Genomic DNA, 24,783 nt, shown 5'->3' with positions numbered 1-24,783 from the left:
CGAAATTTGTCCCTTACCGCATTCCGGCTCAGCGTTGCCGTAGTCGTACACTTTTTCATGCTAAATTTTCACCAGAAGCGGATACCAGATACAGTATTATTTAACGTAGCCCTTTACTTTTTAGGCACAGTTTTTCCAAGCGCCTCTTTAAGGTATGTGAACTACTTATCAATTTTCATTATCTTAATATTCGTAGTGGGGTTTTGGAATAGCGTAGTCGTCTTGTTTGAGCTAAACGTCAGACGACGCTTTGAAACACGGTAACGTTATTCCACTACATGTGGCAAGACAATGTTACATTTATTGTATAATACAAGTAAAACTACCGTGGTCAGAGTGGAAATACATTTTGAACTTATTAAGTAAAAAAGAAAGTACAGACCCTCATTTAAAACTCACAAAAAATATACACATTACCGTCATTTACGTACAGCATAATAATAATAATAATAATAATAATAATCCATTTAATTTCTAAGCGCCTTTCAAAACTCTCAAGGTCACTTTACAGTCACAGGATCAGTTTTTCTGTGTGTGAGCAGCGGCTGCCACACGCGCCAGCGTTCACTTAACCCGGAAGTCACTCAAATATATACAAAGCTAGCTAGCTTGCTAATAATAGCTAATAAATGTACGTATTGATTTGCAAAAAAAACATTTCCACGGTTTTGAGAGCAACGTGAAGTGGGTCAAGACAAACAAACAACATTACTCAAATGAGGGGAAAATGCATCAGTATGTTTTTTTTTTTTTTAGATAGCTGCTCAACATTGCAAGCATATGGTGAAAACCATTTCTGCCGTCACATTCCCACTTTTCAGGATCAACCGAAGACATGGCAGAAAAGGCTCCTTCTATTGCTCTTGAGGCTGTACTTAAAGCCAGCAGCGACCTACCTGAAGATTTACCGAAAATCAAAGGCTATGACTTCAACCAAGGGGTTGATCTTCAAGCAGTTCTCAAGTCCTACTTAACCACAGGCTTCCAGGCCAGTAGCCTCGGTTTGGCAATCCAGGAAGTGAACCTCATGGTAAGATCTTGCCAACGTATCCGTATGTATACTCATTGACTGCCAGTAACTTTTCGTATTGTTTGAGAATTTAAAAGAAATATATTTTCAATCTAGATTGAGAAACGTCTGGAGGTAGTTGAAGCGGAAAATGAGGCTGGTGACGCACCATCCCGCCCAGGATGTACCATCTTTCTGGGATATACTTCAAACCTCATCAGCTCTGGAGTCAGGGAGAGCATCCGATACTTGGTAGAACACAAAATGGTACTGCCATTAATATGCAATGGATAATATTCATACTGTAGTTGATTTCCTCTTGTCTTTTTCTAAACTATAGAAATGTTTGTGCTACCCCAACTTGTCAAAATTTGGCATTGTGATTAATATTGTGGTTGGGGAATATGAATTAAGCAACAAAAGCAATTAGTTTTTATTGATTTACGGGGGCGGCCATTTTGTTGCTGCTTCATTTATATTCAAAATGGCAGCTTCTTTTGGTATTCCTCAGAATGCTCTTAACAGATATTTTCTCTATCTCTCACAAAACAACTGTGTGGACGTTTGTTTAGGTGGATGTGGTTGTGACCACAGCCGGCGGCATAGAGGAAGACTTGATCAAGTGTCTGGCTAACACGTACCTTGGAGATTTCAGCTTACCTGGCAAGGAGCTTCGTCTGAGAGGAATTAACAGGTTGGTGAAATTCGACTTGACATTTTTCCAGATCCCCCTTTTAAGGACAACTGACGCCTCCGGACAAGTTGCGTCTATAATTTGTAAAATCACTTCTATTGAGCGTATTTTACAAAGATTCCACCGGATATAGCTATATTTTCCGTTTTAAGACTCGCGCTGAATATTCAGGAAGGCTTGTTTTTGAGTTGGTGACGTCACATCTGGAACGCCCTGACCGAGAAAGCGACACACAATGCATTTTGGGTACCTTATTTGCTCTGAAAACTTCATGTTGATGGCGAAATTAGAAGGAAAACACATCAATAACGCGATAGTGAATCCTTGTGTGTTGCACCAATGCTACGATTTGATACTAGTTGACACAAATTCCCAGCAGACAAATCAGCCCATTTCGAACTGAACTTGGGCGCCATCTTGTGCATTTTCTGGGACGCTACATTGGAGTCCTGACGGCTCGAATTGATACGGGAGAACTTCTTTAATCGATTGCAAACATTTATGCTTTCCTCTTCAGAATTATTTGAATCATATTCATAACTGGATGAGTAACAAGAAAGCATCGTCTCCGAATGTGAAGTCTCTGAAGCCATTGTTTTGATTCTGGAGCAAGGCGGTTTGTGAAGGAGTATCTTGGCGTGACGTCACGAACAAGGGGGCGGGACTTTCTGAATCTGCCCACTTCCAAGCTCATTTTGTGGCAGTTTTGGGACACTTTAAGTCAGGGGTGTCAAAGTCATTTTTTGCCGCGGGCCACATTGTAGTTATGGTTTCCTCTCGAGGGCCGTTATGAATTTGGGGAACCCATTACAATGTTTAAATCCCTTCAAATATTACATATAGAGCACACAGCAAATTAATGAATAACTCGTTTTCAAATCTGAAGTCAAGAATAATGACTTTTATTGTTGTTGACATCCAAAAATATGAAATTTTGGCTCAGATTTTAGCAATCATCATGGAATTTAACAAGTTTGATTTGCTTTCGCTGGCCGAAAAAAAATGATGTGGCGGGCCGGATTTGGCCCGCGGGCCTTGACTTTGACACCTGTGCTTTATTTAAGTCATTTTTATTGGTGTGTTGCATTTGACTAAAAATATCAGCCTGCACGTTTTGGTTATTTTAGATGCTATAAAACGTTTTTCTGATGTCAGGTGTCGGTTGTCCTTTAAGCTGGTCTATCTACCGTACGACCATTTCATGCTCTTTAATCAACTCACTCTACCTTCTTTGCTCCAAGGATTGGCAACCTACTCGTACCCAATGACAACTACTGCAAGTTTGAAGACTGGCTCATACCCATTCTGGACCAGATGTTGTTGGAACAGAATACAGAGGCAAGTCGAATCAAGACACACCAATTTAGTTACGTGCTATTAGCTACTCACTTTATTCATTTTTGTCTCTTGTGAAATGAAAACTTTTAGGGTACCCGGTGGACTCCTTCCAAGATGATCCATCGGCTTGGCAAGGAGATCAATAATACTGACTCTGTATACTACTGGGCATACAAGGTGAGTGTGACGTTGTATTCTTCATAAGGTACGTTGACCAAGGCATGTATTACACATTGTAAAAATGTCACGCCAGTTAAAATGATCGAGTCATATTTATTGAGAAATATATTGAGGATTCCTGCAACTCATATAACATTTTTTGCCATTTAAGTGATACCTCAGCTTACGAACTTAATTGGTTCCCAGAAAGTGTGTGCATGGCGAAAAGTGTGTATTCCAAACATTTATTTCCCATAAGAAACCATTACAAATGAGAATAAACCGTTTCCAGGTCCCCATAAAATAGAATTTTCGACTAAATAAGCCTTAAAGGACAACCGACGTCTCATGCATGCAAGGTTTATGACATCTTGGAATGACTGTCATTCGCCTCAAAACTTAAAGGACAACCGACACCTCCGGACAAGTTGTGTCCATAATTTGTAAAATCACTTGAAATGACTTCTACTGAGCGTATTTGAATAAGATTCCACCGCATATAGCTCTATTTTACATTTAAGACTCGCGCTGAATATTCGGGAAGTATTGTTTTTGAGTTGGTGACGAGTCCGTACGTGGCGTCACTAAAGGACCGCCCTTGACCGTAAAAAAGACGCATTGTAGCGGTCCTTCCATCTATTTGAATCATATTCATAACTGGATGTGTCACAAGAAAGCATATTCTCCGAATCTGAAGCCATTGTTTTGATTCACGAGCAATGCAAGATGTCTTGGCGTGACGTCACGAACAAGGGGGCGGGACTTTCTGAAAATGCCCAATTCGCAGCTCAATTTTTTTTTGCAGATTTTGGACACTTAAAGTCATTTTTATTGGTGTTTTGTATTTGACTATAAATATCATACTGCGTGTTTTCGGTATTTTAGATGCTATAAAACGTTTTTCTGGTGTCGGTTAAAAAAACAAAAAAGTGACGTCGGTTGCCCTTTAAAACTCCCAAAAATTACCTGCTTTTAAGTATAATAATTGTGCTATTGTTTTGTAATTAAAGAAATAAACGGTACTATATAATAAAGTCGTTTTATTTACCTTTGTGATGGTCATTGATGTAGTTGCCTCTTGGTGATATCCGAGTGAAGTTGCCGTGCTTTCTCGGCGATAATACCCTCACTCACAATGTCCCCTGCTAGCTGCTTTTCACTCAACCCAGAAGTAAAAAACATCAACAAAAACTAAATAACAAACAAATATAAGTGCACGTTAGTAATGCCCATTTCCTCTTTATTCCCCCTTCAAGAATAACATTCCGGTGTTCAGTCCTGCATTGACAGATGGCTCTCTTGGCGACATGCTTTATTTCCACTCCTTTAAGAAACCTGGCCTGATACTCGATATTGTGGAAGGTGAAACAGCTAAATTTCCTTGTTTATGCCAAAAAATGATAATCATGCGACCATTTCCTGAATGTGTATCTTTTTTTCTTTGTAGATATCCGCAGATTGAACAGTCAGGCCATATATGCCAAAAAGACCGGAATGATCATTCTGGGAGGCGGGTTGGTCAAACATCATGTAGCAAACGCTAACCTGATGGTAAAGCATCTTTTTTTGCTCTCTGGTAATGCAGCAAACTCAAATTGATTGAATTGGCTCAGTTATTTGAATGGACGAATTTAAAGGACAACCGACACCTCCGGACAAGTTGTGTCCATAATTTGGAAAATCACTTCAAATGACTTCTACTGAGCGTGTTTTACAAAGATTCCACGGCATATAGCTATATTTTACGTTTTAAGACTCGCGCTGAATATTCAGGAAGTCGTGTTTTCGAGTTGGTGACGATCCCCTAAGTGACGTCACGGAGGGAACGCCCCTGACCGTGAGATCCGCAGGTGTCGGTTGTCCTTTAAATATATATTTCTTTATTATGTATTTATATATAAATATATTATATATATTTCTTATGTCACACACTCTGTCTACAGAGAAATGGCGCCGATTACTGTGTGTATGTAAACACGGGCCAGGAATTTGACGGCTCTGACGCTGGTGCCAGACCTGACGAAGCCGTGTCCTGGGGCAAGATCAGAACCGACGCCAAACCTGTCAAGGTATCGGTATTCATTCGTACAATATTTTGCGATAGAGAAGACGCATGTTGTTAGCCAGGAAAGAACTGACAGACCTTTTTGATTGACGTCCATTTTTTTTTTCTTGGAAATAGCTTGAACGGTAAATTTGCAAACAAATCCATTTCTTCTCCTCCTTCGGCCATTTTGAGTTGACAAAACCGCTATTAAATCAACACAACGATATATTTGCTTATGCAGCTAGCGACTCATACACTGTGCTAGCTCCTGCCAGTATGCAATTATCACTAACGGATTGTGATCAGAGCAATTAGCGAAAACTCTGTTTTATCGATACATATTAAGCGGCAGGGCCTGCAGAACTGATTGTGAAGGCGTCCAAGTAACAAATCTGACCCTGGTAACAAATGATGGCTGAAATCTGATTGGTTAAATGCTTAAATATGAAAACACACATCTGGAAGCAGCGCAACAGGGGAAAAGTAACGAAAGGAAGCTGAAAGACAATTTGGAATTATTTAATAAGAATTCATGGACGATATATAATTAACATCAGTATGTGATTCAGACATTTTTAGGACAGCAGAGAAGGCTTTGCAGGCCTTGACGGTCCACCACTGATGTACACAGCAAACTCATTTGCAATTTGATAAAATCAGGATGGTTCTGAGTTTGCCCTCAAGGTGGCAGTATTTTCTCATTGTATGCTGAGATTCAGATTCCAAGGCAAAAAAAACCTTAAAGCGCCACAAAATACAAATAAATGGCTAATATTAATAATAATAATAAAATAATAATAATACATTTCATTTATAACCGCCTTTCAAAACTCTCAGACACTTTACAGCCATGTAATTTTTTTTTTTGTGTGGGTGAGCAGCGGCAGCCATTCGCGCCAGCGTTCATTCTCCCCGGAAGTAACACAGCAGCAAAATTATGAAAGGAAACTAAAAAACAAATAATATGACAACACAAAGACACAGAGAGTCATTCATTCTTTAGCACTTGCTGTACCCTCTTTGTAATACTAACGCTAATACATGTACTAACGCTAGCGGTAATGCGAACACTAGTACTAATGCTAGTTCTAACGCTATTGCTAATGCTAAGACTAATAGTAAAACTCATACTAACACGAATGCTAACGCTAATGTAAATCCGAATGCTACCGCTAATGCTAACACTGTTGCTGTAATTGTACTGCCAGATGCATCCATTCGTCCATTTTCGTCGCAATCCATTGGCGCGTCTCCTAGCTGACCTTGCGCGAGAGGTTGGATCCATCCTGGATTGGTCACTAGCCAATAGCAGGATTATTGTGAACTGGGTTGGGGAGAAAAAAAAACATATATTTATTTTCTCTTTTGTATTTCCAGGTTTACGCCGATGCCTCTTTAGTCTTTCCTCTGATTGTTGCCGAGACCTTCGCTCTCCACGCCGACAAACTGACAGCAGGCAAGAAAACCGAATGAAGGCTGCCAAGCACTTTTTTTTTTATTACAATGGAAAACTTTTTTTTTCCCGGGTGGGGAGAAGCAGAGGAGGGTGTGAGCTTCATGCTGGATGACTTTTTTTTTAAGCACCGTGGCATTCCTGTACAATCAGTGTGCTGCCATGTGGAAATGAGACGCTGCGGTCCTCTCTTGGGTCTCACTCACAATATTTACTTGTCAGGACAAGTTGTATTATGCTTATTCAGATGACTGAAATAACACAGTTGCGTGTTGCAGCATGCGCCAAAGAAACCGTCGCTTGGGTGTGAGCACACGCCAGGGAGTACCTACGGTCCCACGAGACCTTTTTAACTACCGTAATTTCCGGACTAAAGAGCGCACCTATGTATATATTATATAAGCCTCACCCAGTACATTTTTCAATGAAAAACCAAATTGTACATACGTAAACCGCACCTGTCTATAAACCGCATGTTCATAAAGACGGTACACAGAAAACGTTTTCAAAGTTTTAATAATACAGTGATACCTCAGTTTACGAACCCCTTGGCTTACGAACTTTTCGGTTTACGAATTTTTAAATTTATGAAAATTTTACCTTGGTATACGAACGATTTTTCAGGATACACACGGAGCTGCCGCAATGAGTGATGTGTCATTCGCGAACGAGCCGTTCTCCTAACAAGAAAATGGCAGCCGGCTTGTTTTGGTCCTGTATTCACGCCCCCAGTCGTCGGTTAAAGCCACGTGATTGGTCAAGAATGCAGCAGTGGGGGGACGTGGGTTACAGACAGACAGACAGAGATTGAAGCCATTCTCCGAAAAAGAAAATGGCAGCCGACATTTTTTGGTCCTCTATTCCCCGCCCCCAGTCTTCGGTTAAAGCCACATGATTGGTCAAGAACGCAGCAGTCAGGTGAGGTGGTTTAAACATGAAAGAGACAGGCAGACGACAGAGAGAGTGACAAAATGGATAGAAAACAGTTACATTTGGACTTGTTTCAACTTTGATAGTTCAAAGGCAAAAGTGTAGACTGTAAGGTTAAAATTCACATAAATCATCTTTAATTATAATACCATTGCACGTTTATTATACATAAATGAGGTATATTTTGTGTAGTTTTAAGACTTAGAAAATTATGTTTTATCGGGACCCGGCAACGGATTATTCTCATTTTAATGGTTTCCGATGGTAAATGAATTTTTGAGATACACACTTTTCGCCTTACACACTCTGGGAACCAATTAAGTTCGTAAGCCAAGGTCTCACTGTATACCTTAACTTTTCTTTCACAAAAAGTGCCTGTTACAGGGCAGCAACACAACAAGCATTACGGTAGTAACACAACCCTAACAGTACTAGTTTAAAAAAAAACATTCTGGTAAAAGTCACTGATACACGGCAGAAACACAGCAGCAACACGTTAGCACTTGCTAACAGGTCTTACGGTAAACAATAAACTCTGTAGGGTGCTTTTTGAGATTGGATTGGATTGGATTTGCCTTTATTAGTCTCACAGTGGAGATCATGTTAAAAAAAAACTAGCGTGATGCGAAATTGTACAGCACGCAAACAATCAAAGCCTTTTTGTTCACCGGATGTGACAAAAATCATGGAACTAATTCCAGGTGAACTTAGAAGAGGAGTTAGCCATCGACAGAAGAAATACATTTTACTTTTCGGTGTGGATTTGAATTTTATTTATTTGTCATTCGAGTATTGTGTGTGTGTGTATGGATTATTCTATTCTATTCTTTCAAAAATACAAATTCCTCCCCAAACTGTTATCATATTTCTTTGCATCTTTTCCCTACTTTGTAAGACCGTCCTGGTTTGAAATGTTCTGTTTTAAATTAAATAAAAATGAACAAACAGTCTTGTGACTCGAGAATTCCCAAATGGCAGAAACGATAGAGCCGTTACTGCCGTTCGCTTGTTGACGTTACAATTTGTACTGGCCCAGACACAATACATCCTCTTGAACTGCCGTTCCTCTCCGCTCTCCGCTAAAACAACCCCATCATTAAGTCAAGCCATTTCCCAATGTGATAAATCAGTTTCATGTTGTGGAAAAAAATATTTCCTGTGCCTAATCACACTTCCCATAGCCTCAAAATGTATTTTCCTTATTCACTTTATAGTTATACCTAAAAAAATAAAGGGTGGTGGGAGAATCGTGGATTACTTTGAGAGTACGTAACCTGCCAACTACTTCGGTTTTGCTTTAATGAGTACGATTTTCATGATCCCTTTCGGTTGATTAATAAAAATGACAGTTTCCAATAAAAACAATCAAAACAAGAAATACCAAACGTTCATCTAAAACACAATATCGCGAAGTATCGTATCTAAATTTAGAACAGGTGATCGGCTCAGTGATGAATTGCGCATGCGCGTGCAAAGGATCATTCATGGAATCGAGTCAGCAGTTGGCATCGTTTTTTAATCATTTGCATGTAATGGCACCTGCCGGAGAAAAAGCAACGAAAAGTGTGAAAAGTAAAAGACAACTACAGTCGTTTTCGTGAGGAGTACACCCAAGCATTTCCAGGAGTTATACATCGCTCACGAAAAGGTGAAAATTACACGAGTTTGTCATTTATGTTTCATACCTGTCAACCTTGGTTAATAGCTAGCCCGTATACATGATGAAACGCAACAAAAAGTGTGAAATCTAAAAGAAAACTACAGTCGTTTTCGTGAGGAATACTCCCAAGCATTTCCAGGAGTTATACATCGCTCAAGAAAAGGTGAAAATTGCACGAGATTGTCATTTGAGACCTGTCGACCTTGGCTAATAGCTAGCCTGTATAAATGAGTACAATTCCCTTATAAAGGTTGTTGTACGCCATACATTATTCAAAATGGCATACTTGCCAACTACTCCGGTTTTGCCGTAATGATCATCCCATTCCGGGTTACGGTTTATTAATAAAACACGGTTTCAAATTTAAAAAAACATTCAAAACACGAGATCGCTAAGTATCGTATCTAAATTTAGAACCAGCGATCCAGCTGTTAGCTTCCGTTCGATGAAATGCTAATGCTAAGGGTCATTCCTGGAATCGAGAGTCAAGAGTTAGCATCGTTTTTAATCATTGTCATGTAATGGCATCTGCCGGAGAAAAAGCAACGAAAAGTGTGAAAAGTAAAAGAAAACTACAGTCGTTTTCGTGAGGAATACTCCCAAGCATTGCCAGGAGTTATACATCGCTCAAGAAAAGGTGAAAATGACGCCAGTTTGTCATTTGAATTAAATAATTCATACCTGTCAATTTTGGCGAATAGCTAGCCGTGTAAACGATTACAATTCCCGTATATAAATTGTAGTGTGCCGTTCATTATTCGATTCGAAATGATAAAAAAACGCTAACAAGTGTAAATGCAGGCAGTTTACTGAGCGAGCGAACGTTATAGTTTTTTTTTTCAATCACTCCGTACACAGCGATTAATAATAATAATAATAATAATAATAATAATAATAATAATAATAATACATTTCATTTATAAGAGCCTTTCAAAATACGATTGAGGATTACTTTTGCTGATTTGCCGTGCCAATAGAAGCGATCAGCGGCAGCATTGTCGTTGACTATCAAAAACAGTTGAGACGAACTGGATTTGAACCAAAATGATCATTGGAAGATTGGTTCACAATTAAAACAAAAATCCTGTATAAAAGTTGTAGTACGCCGTACATTATTTGAAATAGATGACAAGGTTACTTCAGCCGTCATCTGTACTTCTTTGAAGGTGTCGGACGTTTCGCTTCTTATCCAAGAGGCTTCGTCAGTGAACTAAAATTTGCTGGTAGTTTTGGCCCTATATATATATATACCTACTGTCCAGACGTCCAGATTATTTGAAGTTGACAGATCAGGAGTTTGTTGCTATAAAATGTTTTTCTGATGTCAGTTAGGAAACAAAAAAAAATAGTGTCGGTTCTCCTTTAAAACACTTGCGTGGCAATTTGCAATGGTAAAATATTATGTAAAAAGTTGCGTGTGTCAAGAATAAAAAGTTGAATCAGCCTGCACCAAATTGATTCATTTTACATGATTTCCTATGAGAGAATGCCTTTTTCAAAACTTATTCTCTCATAGGAAATCATGTAAAATGAATCAATTTGTTCCAGGCTGATTCAACTTTTTATTCTTGACACACGCAACAAAGTCAAGCAGCGTGACAGAACAGATTGTTTTGACTTGATTTTGGTTCCACTCTAATGTGTCCATGAAAGGACTCCAAAGACGGCTGAGACGTCATCTACAGGAGACCTCGTGCGGAATGTTAGATTGTTGTCAGACTCTTTTTTTTCTCCTCCCTTCGATGCTATTTAACGGTTTTCAAATTGAAATTGAGACTCGATTTGATTGAGGTCAAGGGGGTCATCCATGACCTTGAAGGCCTCACAGCGACGCAAAGACTTGATTTTCAGGGCGAGGGCTGAGTTGTAGTCACGCTTGTGATGCAGTCATCATGCCAATGATCAGAATCAGAATCATCTTTATTGGCCAAGTACAGTAAAGTCTCGTTATATCGATATCGGATATATCGATAGTCCCGGTTATATCGATACTATTTCTATGCACGCACGGAGAAAATTACACGCAGAAAGGGTCGGATATATCGATAGTCCCGGTTATATCGATATTTTTTCGGACTCCCTTGAATATCGATATAACGAGACTTTACTGTATGTAGAACATACAAGGAATTTGTCTCCGGTAGAACACGCTGCACTAGTATCGTCACAAATGACAAATAAGTATGGAGGACATTAATAGAGGCTAATCTATATTTGGGTTACTTTTTAGAGAGTTAATGGCGACGGGGGAAGAAGCTGTTTAAGTGTCTGCTGGATTTAGTGCGCTGAGAGGAGTTGCTGGAAAATGTGGTGGGCAGGGTGCGGAGGGTCCTGTATGATTTTCCGTGCCCTTAATAATAATAATAATAATACAGTAAAGTCTCGTTACATCCATATTCTCGGGAGTCGGAAAAAATATCGATATAACCGGACTATTGAGACATCCGATCCTGCGGGCATGTAATTTTCTCCTTGAGTTCATAGAAATAGTATCGTAATAAGCAGTACTATCGATATAAGTGATATCGATATAACCAGACTTTACTGTAATAATAATAATAATAATAATAATAATAATAATAAAACTTTTCATTTCTAAGCGCTTTTCAAAACACTCAAGGTCATTTTACAGTCACAGGATAAGTTTTTCTGTGGGTTAGCAGCGGCAGCCACACGCGCCAACGTTCACTCAACCCGAAAGTAACTCAAATAGATAGAAAGCTAGTTAGCTAGCTAACAGATAGCGATTAATAATAATAACAACAATAATAGTCACAGTTTAGAATTGATTGTGACTGTCCGGGGCTGAGCCCCAATGTATGCCACCTCCTTATCTCCGATGTTTTTATCGGTTATCACCGTGGTAATACAAAACTGAAGAGGCTGGTGAGTGAGTACGCAAACGTTTGGGTGTGAGTGTATCAAGGGAGGGGCTGACACAAAAGGTAAAAACATTCAAACCCGGAGAGCAGGCGGGGGGGGGGGGGGGGGGGGGGGGGGGGGGGGTACGTTCTATCTACCCCATGTTGAGAAACAGGAAGTCCTCTGCCGCAGCTGGGTTTATTTTTTACTCTAATCATGGCCCGTGTGACATTGTTGTCATAGCGACACAAAGCAGCAAGGACAAACATCCGACTGATTGACTGATTGTTTTGACATCGGCGTTCTAAATCTGACTGGTTGTCGGGAACGACGACGCTTTTTCAGCAACACATCATTTTAATTTCTGACACTTTTAGTGTCGCCTCTGGCCATGTTGGATTTTGTGGAAATATGGATGGATTATTAAAATAAAAAATAAGAATTCATTTTCAGTTTAAATTTCTTAGAATTTCTCATGAGACTATTTTTTTTCTGTAAACCCTGTCAACAAATATTTAACTATACAGGTAACATCCGACTTACGACCGAGTTCCTTTCCGACAAACGCTCGTAAATCGAAATGGTCGTAAGTCGAAATCCAATCAAAATGTTGAATAGAGACTCGGAGGCTAAATGACACGCAATTTCTTATTAGACTATTGTTTCTGTAAACCCAGTCAACAAATATGTAACTATACAGGTAACATCCGACTTACGACCGAGTTCCTTTCCGACAAACGGTCGTAAATCGAAATGGTTGTAAGTCGAAATCCAATCAAAATGTTGAATAGAGACTCGGAGGCTAAATGACACGCAATTTCTTATTAGACTATTGTTTCTGTGAACCCAGTCAACAAATATTTAACTATACAGGTAACATCCTACTTACGATGAGTTCCTTTCCGACCAAACGCTCATAAGTCGAAATGGTCGTAAGTTGAAATGTTCCTGTTGTGTTGATTATTTTGCTTTGTGTTGACTATTATAAGAAAAGCTTTGTTGTGAAAGCTGCCTCTACAGTAGCTCCCAACCCATTTTAAATCCCTTTCCGTTGTACTATTTTGTGTATTTATTTTATTTATATTATACATCGATGCTACCAGCAAATTTTTGTTCGCTGACGAAGCCTCTTGGATAAGAAGCAAAACGTCCGAGAGCTTCAAAGAAGCACAGATGACGGCTGAAGAAACTTTCTCGTCAATAGTAGCCATAGATAGATAGATAAATAAATAAATAAATAAATAAATAAATAAATTGAAAAAATCCTTTTACTTTGGAATACTCGCGCTCTACCTGATCTTAATTGTTTCGATATGCCGTGCTCTCATCTCATGATTTCTTCCGTGATTATGCTCGATGGTCATTTTGTCATTTATTTTTCCTGTAAACACATAGCTGTCTTACTCATCGTCATGGCAACCCAGGGCTAACTTGGGGTGATCTTTTGTCACATGAGAGCTGCTCATTAATTTTGTGGAAGTACAGTAAAGTCTCGTTATATCGATATTCTCTGGAGTCGGAAAAAATATCGATATAACCGGACTATCGATATATCCGATCCCGCGGGCATGTAATTTTCTCCTTGAGTTCATAGGAATAGTATCGTAATAAGCAGTACTATCGATATAACCAATATCGATATAACGAGACTTTACTGTATATGACAACTAGAGGGCGTTCAGGAAAAATAGAAGTAAAAAAATCCGGTATAATTTGACATTTGTCCCATGAAAATTTGATTTATTTGTAGTAGAGCCAACAGGTTGAACTCGTTTTAAAATTACTTTTAACAGTAAGGCAGGAATATGCATGAAAATGCCCAGACGGTGTGTGTTCAAGCTTAAATACACAGAACTCATCTTTGCGCTTGATGTCTCGCTCCTGGCGAATCATGTTTGCGTAAAGTGCATTTCAAGTCACGCCAAACCACAAAAAGACTCACAAACCTCACCAAAAGGATTTTTTTAATTTTCAATTTGCAAATCACATCCATTGAATCAAGCAGACGTCAATCAATATCAACATGTCACTTCAATCGGACGTGTGCGTCGACTGTACGTACCCCTCTGGTGTAAGTACAGGCAGCGTACATGAAGACGACGGGCCCCTGTTCCTGCTGAACTGAGCCAGCCGACGTCACACACTGATTATCAGCACAGCAGGCACAGGAGACCGGTCCAGGATGCTGGCCATACTATTTAAAACGTAAATTAAAAAAAAAAAATAGATATAGAGATATAGTGTTATAGTATTGACATGTGTATACATATGTGTATATATATGTATATATGTATACATGTAAATATATATGTATTTGTGTGTGTATATAGATGTATGTATGTGTGTGTGTGTGTGTGTGTGTGTGTGTGTATATGTGTATACGTATGTGTATATATATATATATATATATATATATATATATATATATATATATATATATATATATATATATATATATATATATATATATATATATATATATATATATATGTGTGTGTGTGTGTATATATATATATATATATATATATATATATATATATATATATATATATGTGTGTGTGTGTGTGTGTGTGTGTGTGTGTGTGTGTGTGTGTGTGTGTGTGTGTGTATATATATGTGTGTGTATATATATGTATGTATATATGTATGTATGTGTGTCTATATATTATATTGTATGTATGTGTGTATATATATATATATATGTATGTATATATATATGTATGTGTATATATATGTGTATATATATGTGTATATATGTATGTATATGTGTGTATCTCTCTCTCTCTCATATACAGTAAAGTCTCGTTATATCGATATTCAAGGGAGGCCGAAAAAATATCGATATAACCGGGACTATCGATATATCCGACCCTGTTTGCATGTAATTTTCTCAGTGCGTGCATAGAAATAGTATCGATATAACCGGGACTATCGATATATCCGATATCGATATAACCGATATCGATATAACGAGACTTTACTGTATATATATATATATATATATATATATATATATATATATATATATATATATATATATATATATATATATATATATATAGTAAAGTCTCGTTATATCCATTGATACAGAAAGAAACCCACAAATAAAACAATGCAATTCCGAAGTTTCTTATGTGTCCTTTAAAGGATGATGAGGGAACTGACACGACATTTTGCTTTTTCAACAGATTAGCAGTTATTAGCGGACGACATTATCCCATCTCCCAAACGCTGGGTGCAGCACGCTGACATTGTCATAACACAATGGTGAGTCATCCGTCATACAACACGCAACACGCAGACAAGTGTGATCAATAGGCACAATTGTTTTTTTTTTTTTCAAGTTGTAAATTGTTTCACAAGCTCTGTCGGTATTTTACAGCAAAGTGCAACACAGTAGGGACATACTCAAAAAATGTGTATGTATAAATAAACAGTACATAAATCTAAGGGGCACACCCCCCTCTCTCAAAAAAATATAAACAACAACAACACTAATAGTGTATTTTCCCACAATGATTTACAAGCCTGCAGCATGTGACATCATTGACCAGATGTACGTATAATGAAACAGAGGTTTTTGAAAATAAAACAATGTTTACAATGTGATCGTAGCGAATTGCCTTAACAGTTAAATATTATATGTCGGCTTTAGAATAAAATGAACATTTAAAACTCAAATTTTCATTTTAATAGACCTTTCGTGCCTCTTATCTCATCCACCAGTGTAACTTTAATGCACATGCACAACCTCGAAATCATGCTTGCTGCAAGAACCAAAATAATGTACATTATGAAATAATACAGTGATACCTTGGCTTACAAACTTAATCCGTTCCCAGGTCCCCATAAAACATAATTTTCAACTAAATAAGCCTTAAAACTACACACAATATCCCTAATTTTAGGTATAATAAATGTGCTATGGTATTGTAATTAAAGAAATAAACAGTACAGTATAATAAAGTCGTTGATGGCTTGATGGAATGGGTAGCTTTTTGCATAAAGTGTCTCAAGAGCTCTGGGTTGTACATCTTGGAAGTTGTGATATTGGAACAGATGCAGGGAGACACACCAGAAACTTCATGACAAGCTGGTTCCCTTGCTTGTATGTTCTCTTCAAATTGTACATATGGCTTGTGCGGGTTATTTTTGGAGCCTGATTGATGGGATATTTTAACCTTGCAGTCTACACGCTGCCTTTGAACTATCAATAAAGTTGAAACGAGTCCATATTTCACTGTTTTCTACCCATTTTCTAACCATTTCACTTTTATTGTTTGTTTTTTTCACTTTTTTTTTTTTTTTATTTCAAGCTCTGTCGTCTCCCTTTCGTGTGTGTGTGTGTTTCTGTCTCTGCTCGTTCGCGAACGACACATCGCTCATTGTGGCTCTCTGTGTGTTTCCCAAAAAAATAGTTTGTATGCCAAGATTATATTCTCGCGAATATAACGTTCGTAAAGCGAAAAGTTTGTCAGCTAAAGCGTTCGTAGGCTGAGGTATCACTGTAAAATAAAATAAAAAAGTTCCTTAAATCTAAAATCCGAAATCTCAGTGGGCCTCTGCTGATGTCATCCGGCGACCTTGACCTTTCCTCCAACCCCCAGCATTTTGCAGCCCTGTGGCGACAGAACTTAACCACTGTGAACATGGCAGACTCTGTTCACATGTGTGCTAAGCCCTGCCGCCGCACGGCCGGAAACACAAGCAGGGTGTTTATTTTAAAGGACAACCGACGTCTCCGAACAAGTTGTGTCCATAATTTGTAAAATGGCTTCAAATGACTTCTACTGAGCGTATTTTACAAAGATTCCACCGCATATAGCTATATTTTACGCTTTAAGACTCGCGCTGAATATTCCGGACGTCTTGTTTTTGAGTTGGTGACGAGTCCTCACCCTACGTCACTGAAGGAACGCCCCTGACCGAAAAAAGGACACATTGTAGCTGTCCTTCCATCACGTCAATGCATTTTGCTGTACTTTGGTCTGAAAACGTCGTGTAGGACCAAAGAGAGGCAGAAGAGGGCGACAAAGCTCCATGTAAGGAATTAATCAGCCTGTGGAAACGGGCTGATTAATTCCTTACACGGCTTTGTCGCCATTTTCTGCCTTTTTTTGGGTGCGACATTTCCCACCCCTGATGCCTCAAAATGACATGGAATAAATTCTTTAATCGATTGCAAACATGTAAGCTTTCTTCTTCAGAACTATTTGAATCATATTCATAACTGGATGAGTAACAAGAAAGCATATTCTCCGAATCTGAAGCCATTGTTTTGATTCTCGAGCAAGGCAAGACGTCTTGCCGTCACACCACGAACATGGTACTTTTTACACACTTTAAGTCATTTTTATTGGTGTTTTTCATTTGACTAAAAATATCACACTGCGTGTTTTGGGTATTTTAGATGCTATAAAACGTTTTTCTGATGTCAGTTAGGAAACAAAAAAGTGACGTCGGTTGTCCTTTAAATGTATTATTTTTTTCGATGACTGAGCACATGGAAAAGGTGAGCGAGGAGCGTGTCGTGTTGCATTCCTCATGCCAGCCATTGGAAATCCCTGGCAATGTGATTCAGTATTTAGTCTCCAAAAATCACTCTGCCAGGAATTCCCCTGGCCAGCAGAGAAGGCTTGCGACGGGAAGTGTCGTCCTCATCGTCATCCTCGTCGTCGTTGTCGCCACATCTACAAAACAAACATAACTGTCATCGTTACTGCGCATTAGCCGCTGCCCTTGCCTCGGTTCAGCGTCCTTGTGTGTGTTTCTCGTCAACTCCCAGACTTCCCGTGGCCTCTTATAAAAATAGCTTTTCAATGACAGAATGGAGAATTTGGTTAGAAGGAAGTGGCCAGTCAAGTGGCCACTCCCTCTAATAGATGGTGCGCACCAGTCGGCTCCGTTCCTTCATCTTTGCGCCCGTTTGTTTAAGAAATAATCTGCACGTTGGTCTTTTTTTTGTGCTATTTATCTTCTTACTGTCAGCAAAACGAAAAACAAGATTATTGCAAAACAGCCAAACTCCGCCACTCTGCGGTTTTGTTTTGTTTTTTCTTCCCATTTGAAGCGGATCCAAATCTTTTACATGTTCAGTAGCTAACTTATCTAGCTGGCTATCTAGCTAGCTATGTGGCTAGCTAACTATCTTTCTACCTCACTAGCTATCTATTTGCTATCTAGTAGATATCTGTTTGGCTATCTGGCTAGCTATCTATTAGCTATGTATCTAGCTGGCTGGCTAGCTAGCTAACTTTTTGCTATCTATTAAGGACTTTGAAGTTCTGTTTGTCATGAAATGTAGGGAAAGAGATGCCCATTTCACGGTAAGATCAGAGCATTGTATCTACTCTCCCGGCAGATTGGCATTTTCGTGTTTATTATGTTTGCTAAAGTCATTATAAGTGCCTTGCACGCTGGGTCAGAGCGGACAGTAATTTCATCTGTGCTGTATGTTATTCGTATTAGCATATTTGACAATAAAGCTGACTTTGACGTGACTTTGACTTTGAAATGGTGAGTATCGTTTTGCTTTGTTTGAATGCTGCTATGCTGATGACCATTTTGTGTTTGGGAACCTTTTACTGTGCGTTTTCGTCTTAATTAAGTTCATAGAGTTGCTTGTTCTGTAGCCACAAGGGGACACAAGCCAGCGTCTTATTGTGCCGGTCCCAAGCCCGGATAAATACAGAGGGTTGTGTCAGGAAGGGCATCAGGCATAAAAGCGTGGTCAAAACAAACATGCAAATCAAACCTCTGAAAATGGAGGACACTCGTTCGAAAAGCCGAAAGGAAAAGAAGAAGATTTGAAGAGGGGCGTGTACAACGTATGAGTCAGCGGGATACTCCAGATTCTAAATACGTGAGAGACCGTCTGTAGCGAGTAGTACTTGGGACACAGTGGACACTCTTATCAGCGATCTACTTCAGAAAGCGTAAGCCGAACGGTCTGGAATCACAGTCCTAAAAATAGTATAATGGCTACCTAATGTTTTCGTTGATGCATAGCCAAAGTTTGGTTAGCTTTCTCAAGGTTTCTTCTGAATTAGTCCTGCTTAATATGTGACCTGAAAAGGGAGCAGGATACAAAATGGGATTATAAATGTCTGTTGTGTAAAATTGTATTGAAAGTTTTAAAAACTAACCAACATTAACATGCTTGATATTTATCTATTTATTTATAATAATAATAATACATTTCATTTATAAGCGCTTTTTAAAACTCTCCAGGTTACTTTACAGTCACAGGATCAGTTTTTCTGCGGGTGAGCAGTGGCAGCCACACGCGCCAGCGTTCACTCAACCCGGAAGTTACTCAAATAGATAGAAAGCTAGCTAGCTAGCCAGCCAATCAATAGCCTGCAGACACCTAGCTAGATAGCCAGCCAGGTGAATATATAGCTAGATAGATAGCCAGCTAGCCAGCCAGATAGCTAATAGACAGCAAATAGCTAGCTAATAATAATAATAATAATGATGATAATAATAATTCCAGATCCATATCACTATCAGGAAGTAACTTTTTTTTTCAAATGAAAAAAAAAGAGTATAAAGTTTATTACGCTTCTTGAATGTTTATGTAGTCCTAAATCTCAATATTCTGTGGGTCCTGGAATTTGAGTGAAAATGACAAAAACCCTGGCACTGGAGTGGACACATTTTCGCACATTGTCTGGCAGCGAATGAGTTAAAGGGGTTAAAACTTATAAAAACAACCCAAAATTAACATTATTGATATTTATGTATCCCTTTCCTTTCGGCTTTTCCCTTCAGGGGTCGCCACAGCGAATCACCGTGCTCCATTTTCAGAAGTTTGATTCGCATGTTTGATGTAGCCAAGCGCTCTTAAAACAATTGTGATCGAGAAGATACCAAAAACTGTTTGATATTAAATTGGTAGGAGATTTATTTCCTGGTTTAAATATCGCATTGTTTTCCCAAATGTACAACGTAATCCCGATATAAAAAATTAGGTGGACGTCATGAGTGACTTTGATGCCAATTGAATCTGAAGTTATGTAATCCCGAACACCCGCCAATCATAAGGCATTACTTCGGCCCAAAAAAAATAAAATACAGTAAAGTCTCGTTATATCGATATTGGTTATATGGATATTGGTTATATCGATAGTACTGCTTATTACGATACTATTTCTATGAACGCAAGGAGAACATTTACATGCCGCACATGCTCTATCCAGTGAGTTGCCGGTTTTAGGATCTTCCATTTCATGAAAATGATTTGCAGTGGAATCTTTATTTGTATCTTATTACGTAAACGGTTTCTTTCCTCAAGGTCCCAATCAGGACGCTATTAAAAAAAAAAAAAAAAAAAGGGAGGGAGGCGTCCCAACACCCATCAAAGCCCTCATCCTGCCGACTCCTCCCAAACGCTCCATCTCGTGGCCATCGTCTCGTCTTGTGCTATTTTCTTCGCCTTTTCATCTTTTCCATCGCTTCGAACCCGCGGCTTTTCCTGCCGATGGACTCACTCCTTCCATTTTCCCCATGCGATGACGCACACTGTCCAACACCTCACCTCAAACGCTCGCCGTGTGATGTCTCACTTTAGCGTCTTGTTTAGTTTTGCGTGCGGAACCATTTCAACGATCCTCTCTTTACCGGGATGTTTATTATGGTTCGATGTAATCATAAGCTTCTGCGGCTCGTCGTCGTGCCAACGTTGTACACCTTTGAGGCATATAGGGGGGGGGGGCGAGTCTCCGAGGGGGATGATGGCCAGGAAATGCACCTGAGTGGAGAATTTGCATAAAATGGGCAACTTGGGCAAAAAAATACAGAAAAGGGGATTTTTCCAATACAGTATAAAAATTAAAGATTTACACTGTGCTACCTCTGGCCAGTATGCTTTTATCAGTAGCGGCTAGTGACGCTTTTCGAAAACCAATGTTTCCAGTGCCTGCAACCAACTCGAAATCTGATTGGTTATAGCAACAGTTTCATTGACACTTATTTTATGCCCCGGGCCTGCAGAACTTCACAGATTGTGAAGGCGTCCACGTCGATGTCTGACCCTGGTAACAAATGATATCCGAAATGTGATTGGTTAAATGCTTAAATATTCAAATCTCCGTTCCCTCTCGGGCCCTCAGATCCCCTTTCTCCCTCCACCTCTGTATGCCCTCTGCCTGTCTCACCACGATGGGGTGCAGAGCTTTCAGCCGCTGCGCTCCCAAACTCTGGAACTCACTTCCACCCAACATCCGTAACATTGACTGTCTTCCTACTTTCAAATCTCACCTGAAAACCCACCTGTTTAAACTTGCTTTCATGGCCTAGTTTAATCTGCTGTTTTATTGTGTATTGTTTTATTCATGATTTTATTGTTGTATGTATTGTTTTTATTGTAAAGTGTCCTTGGGTGTTCAGAAAGGCGCTTGTAAATTAAATGCATTATTATTATTATATAAAAACACACATCTGGAAGCAGCGCAAAAGAGGAAAAAGTTGCGGAAAAGAAGCTTCAAAACATTTGGAGTTATTTTAAATTATTATTATTATTATTATTATTATTATTATTATTATTATTATTATTATTATTAGTTTTTTATTGTAAAGTGTCCTTGGGTGTTCAGAAAGGCGCTTGAAATAAAATGTATTATTATTATTATTTAACAAGAATTTATGGAGAAAATATCATTCGCATTAGTCTGTGGATTCAGACATTTTTAGGCTAGCAGAGAAGGCATTGCAGGCCTTGACGGCCCACCACTGAAATATTAGCATATTAAGTGCACCGCCACACTGTTTGCTCTGGGAAGCTTTTGCCAACCCGGGAAGTGCGAATGATGTCACATCGGCGCGTATTGGCGCTATTCTCGGCTTTATGAGTCCGAGTGAACAGCCAGCGAATGCGCAGGCCATGTTTGCCCGGCAGCGAGACTGACATAACGTTGTTTGCTTATCAATCGTATTTTGGGCTGGCAGGGCGCCTTGTGTGCGTCTCTTTGATTGCGTCAGCAAGGTATTGCGTGCGCACGCAAAGACAACCGGGGAGAAGATATGTGTTGAAATAATAAAGGACTGGAGACCCCAGCTGTCTCAACATAGGCTTTTCCAATTAACCGTGTGCCCTTGCGTCAATGGCAAAGTCAAGCCCGAAGAGAGCCAGTGAGTGAAAGCAGCCAGCGGCCACGTCGCCACTCGCCCGCGCGTCGTCTGGATGGTTGGGTTTTCCGAAGTATCCTGAGAGATGATCAGAGCAACCTGATACATCTCAAGGTACAGTGATACCTTGGCTTACGAACTTAATTGGTTCCCAGACAGTGTGTAAGGCGAAAAGTGTGTATCCCAAAAATTAATTTCCCATAGGAAACCATTAAAATGAGAATAATCCGTTTCCAGGTCCCCATAAAACAGAATTTTCTACTTTCTAATTTTCTAAGCCTTAAAACTACACAAAATATACCTTCCTTATTTTATGCATAATAAATGTTCTATAGTATTATAATTAAAGAAATAAATTGTACAGTATAATAAAGTCGTTTTATTTACCTTTGTGATGGTCGTTGATGGCTTGATGGAATGGATAGCTTTTTGCATAAAGTGTCTCAAGGAGTTCTGGGTTGTACATCTTCGAAGTTGTGATATTGCAACAGCAACAGATGCAAGCAGACACACTAGAAACATCATTAATAGCTGGTTCCCTCGCTTGTCTTTCCATTTCAAATTGAACTGATGGCTCGTGCGGGTTATTTGTGGAGCCTGATTGATGGGAATTTTTACCTTGCAGTCTACACTCTACCTTTGAACTATCAAAGTTGAAACGAGTCCAAATTTCACTGTTTTCTATCCATTTTGTCACTCTCTCTCTGTCGTTTGCCTGTCCCTTTAATGTTTAAACCACCTCCCCTCACTGCTGCGTTCTTGACCAATCACGTGGCTTTAACCGATGACTGGGGGTGGGGAATAGTGGACCAAAACAAGCCGGCTGCCATTTTCTTGTTAGGAGAACGGGCTCGTTCGCGAACGACACATCACTCATCCGTGTGTATCCCGAAAAATAGTTCGTATGCCAAGGTAAAATTTTGATACATTTAACATTTGTAAACCGAAAAGTTCGTAAGCCAAGGAGTTCGTATACCGAGGTATCACTGTACGAAGATAACGTCAGGTGAAAAGCCGGCGCACTGGATCTTTTGAGGCCACACACACAGACACCTTAGTACTGTACCACACCCTGTCGCTAGCTCGCTTACGGCGTCTGTCTGGGTATGTGCGTGCATGGCCGCGTATTCATTTCACATTGCGTGCGAGGGTGTAATTATTACTGAGACCGTGACATTCAAACACTGCCGCGTCGCTCTGGCGCTACGTGCCGGGCGCCTTTCGCTCGGTTCCACGCTGCACTTGGCTAGCTATCAGCGGGATGGGCCGCTCGGGTGACATTAGTCTGCGGGAATTCCAAGTTGAGGACTTTGTAAAGACGAGAGAGTCTCCTGGGACTAACGAGCTCGAGGGCTGGGCTGGCGGTTCTGCTCTGTGTGTAACTTTATCCTCGGTCTGGTCTTCTGCCAACACACCCTTTTTTTACCGCCACCAGGCCTCTACTTAGTCCATGACCGCCCTGCTGCCATGAACCACACATGTACAAACGGAGGCAGGAACACTCTTTTATTCCACTACGCCATCCTTTTCCTGAGTCTGCTCCCATTTCCAGAAGCCACGGCTAACGCTTTATCGGCACCCAAGCATGAAAAAAAAAATCAAAACCCGAACAAATTCGGGAAATGGCGCTCTGTCATATTTTCAATTCCCGAATAAATTTGTGAATGGCAGTGAATGAGTTAAAAAGGGGGAAAAAAATCCCTTCCTTTCAAGGACTTTTGGGATCCGACGGATTTTACAAGGCCTTGGAACAAAGAGAGGAATGTTTGAGCAACTCCAGCCTTGTTTTACCACCGACGCCGTAGCATCCCCCCCCCGTCACTGCTTCTCACTAGCGTTTAATACAATACAATACAATACAATACAATACAATACAATACAATATACAGTAAAGTCTCGTTATATCGATATTCAAGGGAGCCCGAAAAAATATCGATATAACCGGGACTAGCGATATATCCGACCCTGTTTGCATGTAATTTTCTCCGTGCGTGCATACAAATAGTATCGATATAACCGGGACTATCGATATATCCGATATCGATATAACGAGACTTTACTGTATATTGATGCATATAGCGCTTTAACCACAGCTGAAACCGTAACAAAGCGCATTACATAACTATTAATATAAATGTAAAATATGCATCAATGCAGTCAGATCGCAGTCGGATGACAAAAAGGCATAGTTTGAGAGTTTTGAAAGGCGCTTATAAATATACAGTGACGTTTATCGCGCAGATACACGATAGGTGAAATCCACCAAGTACAATGTAGTCAGCTTTTTTTTTTTTACACAATGCAAAACTGTACATACTGCTACAACTGAAACAAAAAAATAAAACCTCTTTTTAATAGTTTAAAGAACGGTGTTGTAAAACAATATTTTACTGCTGCGCCTATTCGTCCTGACTCCACTGCGCTGTAGCGTCTTTTTCTACTGAAGGAGTCTTTCTCCGAGAGAAGAACGTTGTTATCGGTAGTTGTTGGCACTCTCTTTTTT

The 24,783-nt window shown here is 39.5% G+C and overlaps 1 protein-coding gene across 2 annotated transcripts; it reads left to right on the top strand.

Moving 5' to 3' along the window:
* The first annotated feature begins 29 nt into the window (after positions 1 to 29).
* On the top strand, positions 30 to 8,579 carry dhps (deoxyhypusine synthase). 2 transcript variants are annotated; one of them, XM_089019432.1, is made up of 10 exons: positions 30 to 152; positions 822 to 1,030; positions 1,127 to 1,276; positions 1,582 to 1,703; positions 2,945 to 3,041; positions 3,132 to 3,218; positions 4,457 to 4,562; positions 4,648 to 4,751; positions 5,144 to 5,269; positions 6,625 to 8,579. In XM_089019432.1, exons 2-10 carry the CDS (start codon positions 836 to 838, stop codon positions 6,718 to 6,720), a joined length of 1,083 nt encoding a protein of 360 aa, XP_088875558.1. In that variant the 5' UTR covers positions 30 to 152; positions 822 to 835; the 3' UTR covers positions 6,721 to 8,579. The 2 variants fall into 2 exon arrangements, with proteins under 2 accessions (XP_088875558.1, XP_088875559.1); XM_089019433.1 differs by having other exon boundaries at positions 38 to 152; positions 757 to 1,030.
* Positions 8,580 to 24,783: the final 16,204 nt, after the last annotated feature.

Source organism: Hippocampus bargibanti, linkage group LG17 (assembly GCF_051943395.1).
Source record: "Hippocampus bargibanti isolate YZ-2025 linkage group LG17, ASM5194339v1, whole genome shotgun sequence".
In the NCBI taxonomy this organism is placed as follows: Eukaryota; Metazoa; Chordata; class Actinopteri; order Syngnathiformes; family Syngnathidae; genus Hippocampus; species Hippocampus bargibanti.
Note: the sequence above shows the minus strand (reverse complement) of the source record. Positions and strands in the feature narration are given on the sequence as shown.

What these genes read in the sequence shown, in the direction of transcription:
- dhps (XM_089019432.1), top strand. Translation starts at nt 836, where the DNA reads ATGGCAGAAAAGGCTCCTTCTATTGCTCTTGAGGCTGTACTTAAAGCC. An exon ending in ACTTGGTAGAACACAAAATG is followed by an intron (nt 1,277 to 1,581) that starts GTACTGCCATTA and finishes ACGTTTGTTTAG; the next exon opens with GTGGATGTGGTTGTGACCAC. An exon ending in GATACTCGATATTGTGGAAG is followed by an intron (nt 4,563 to 4,647) that starts GTGAAACAGCTA and finishes TTTTCTTTGTAG; the next exon opens with ATATCCGCAGATTGAACAGT.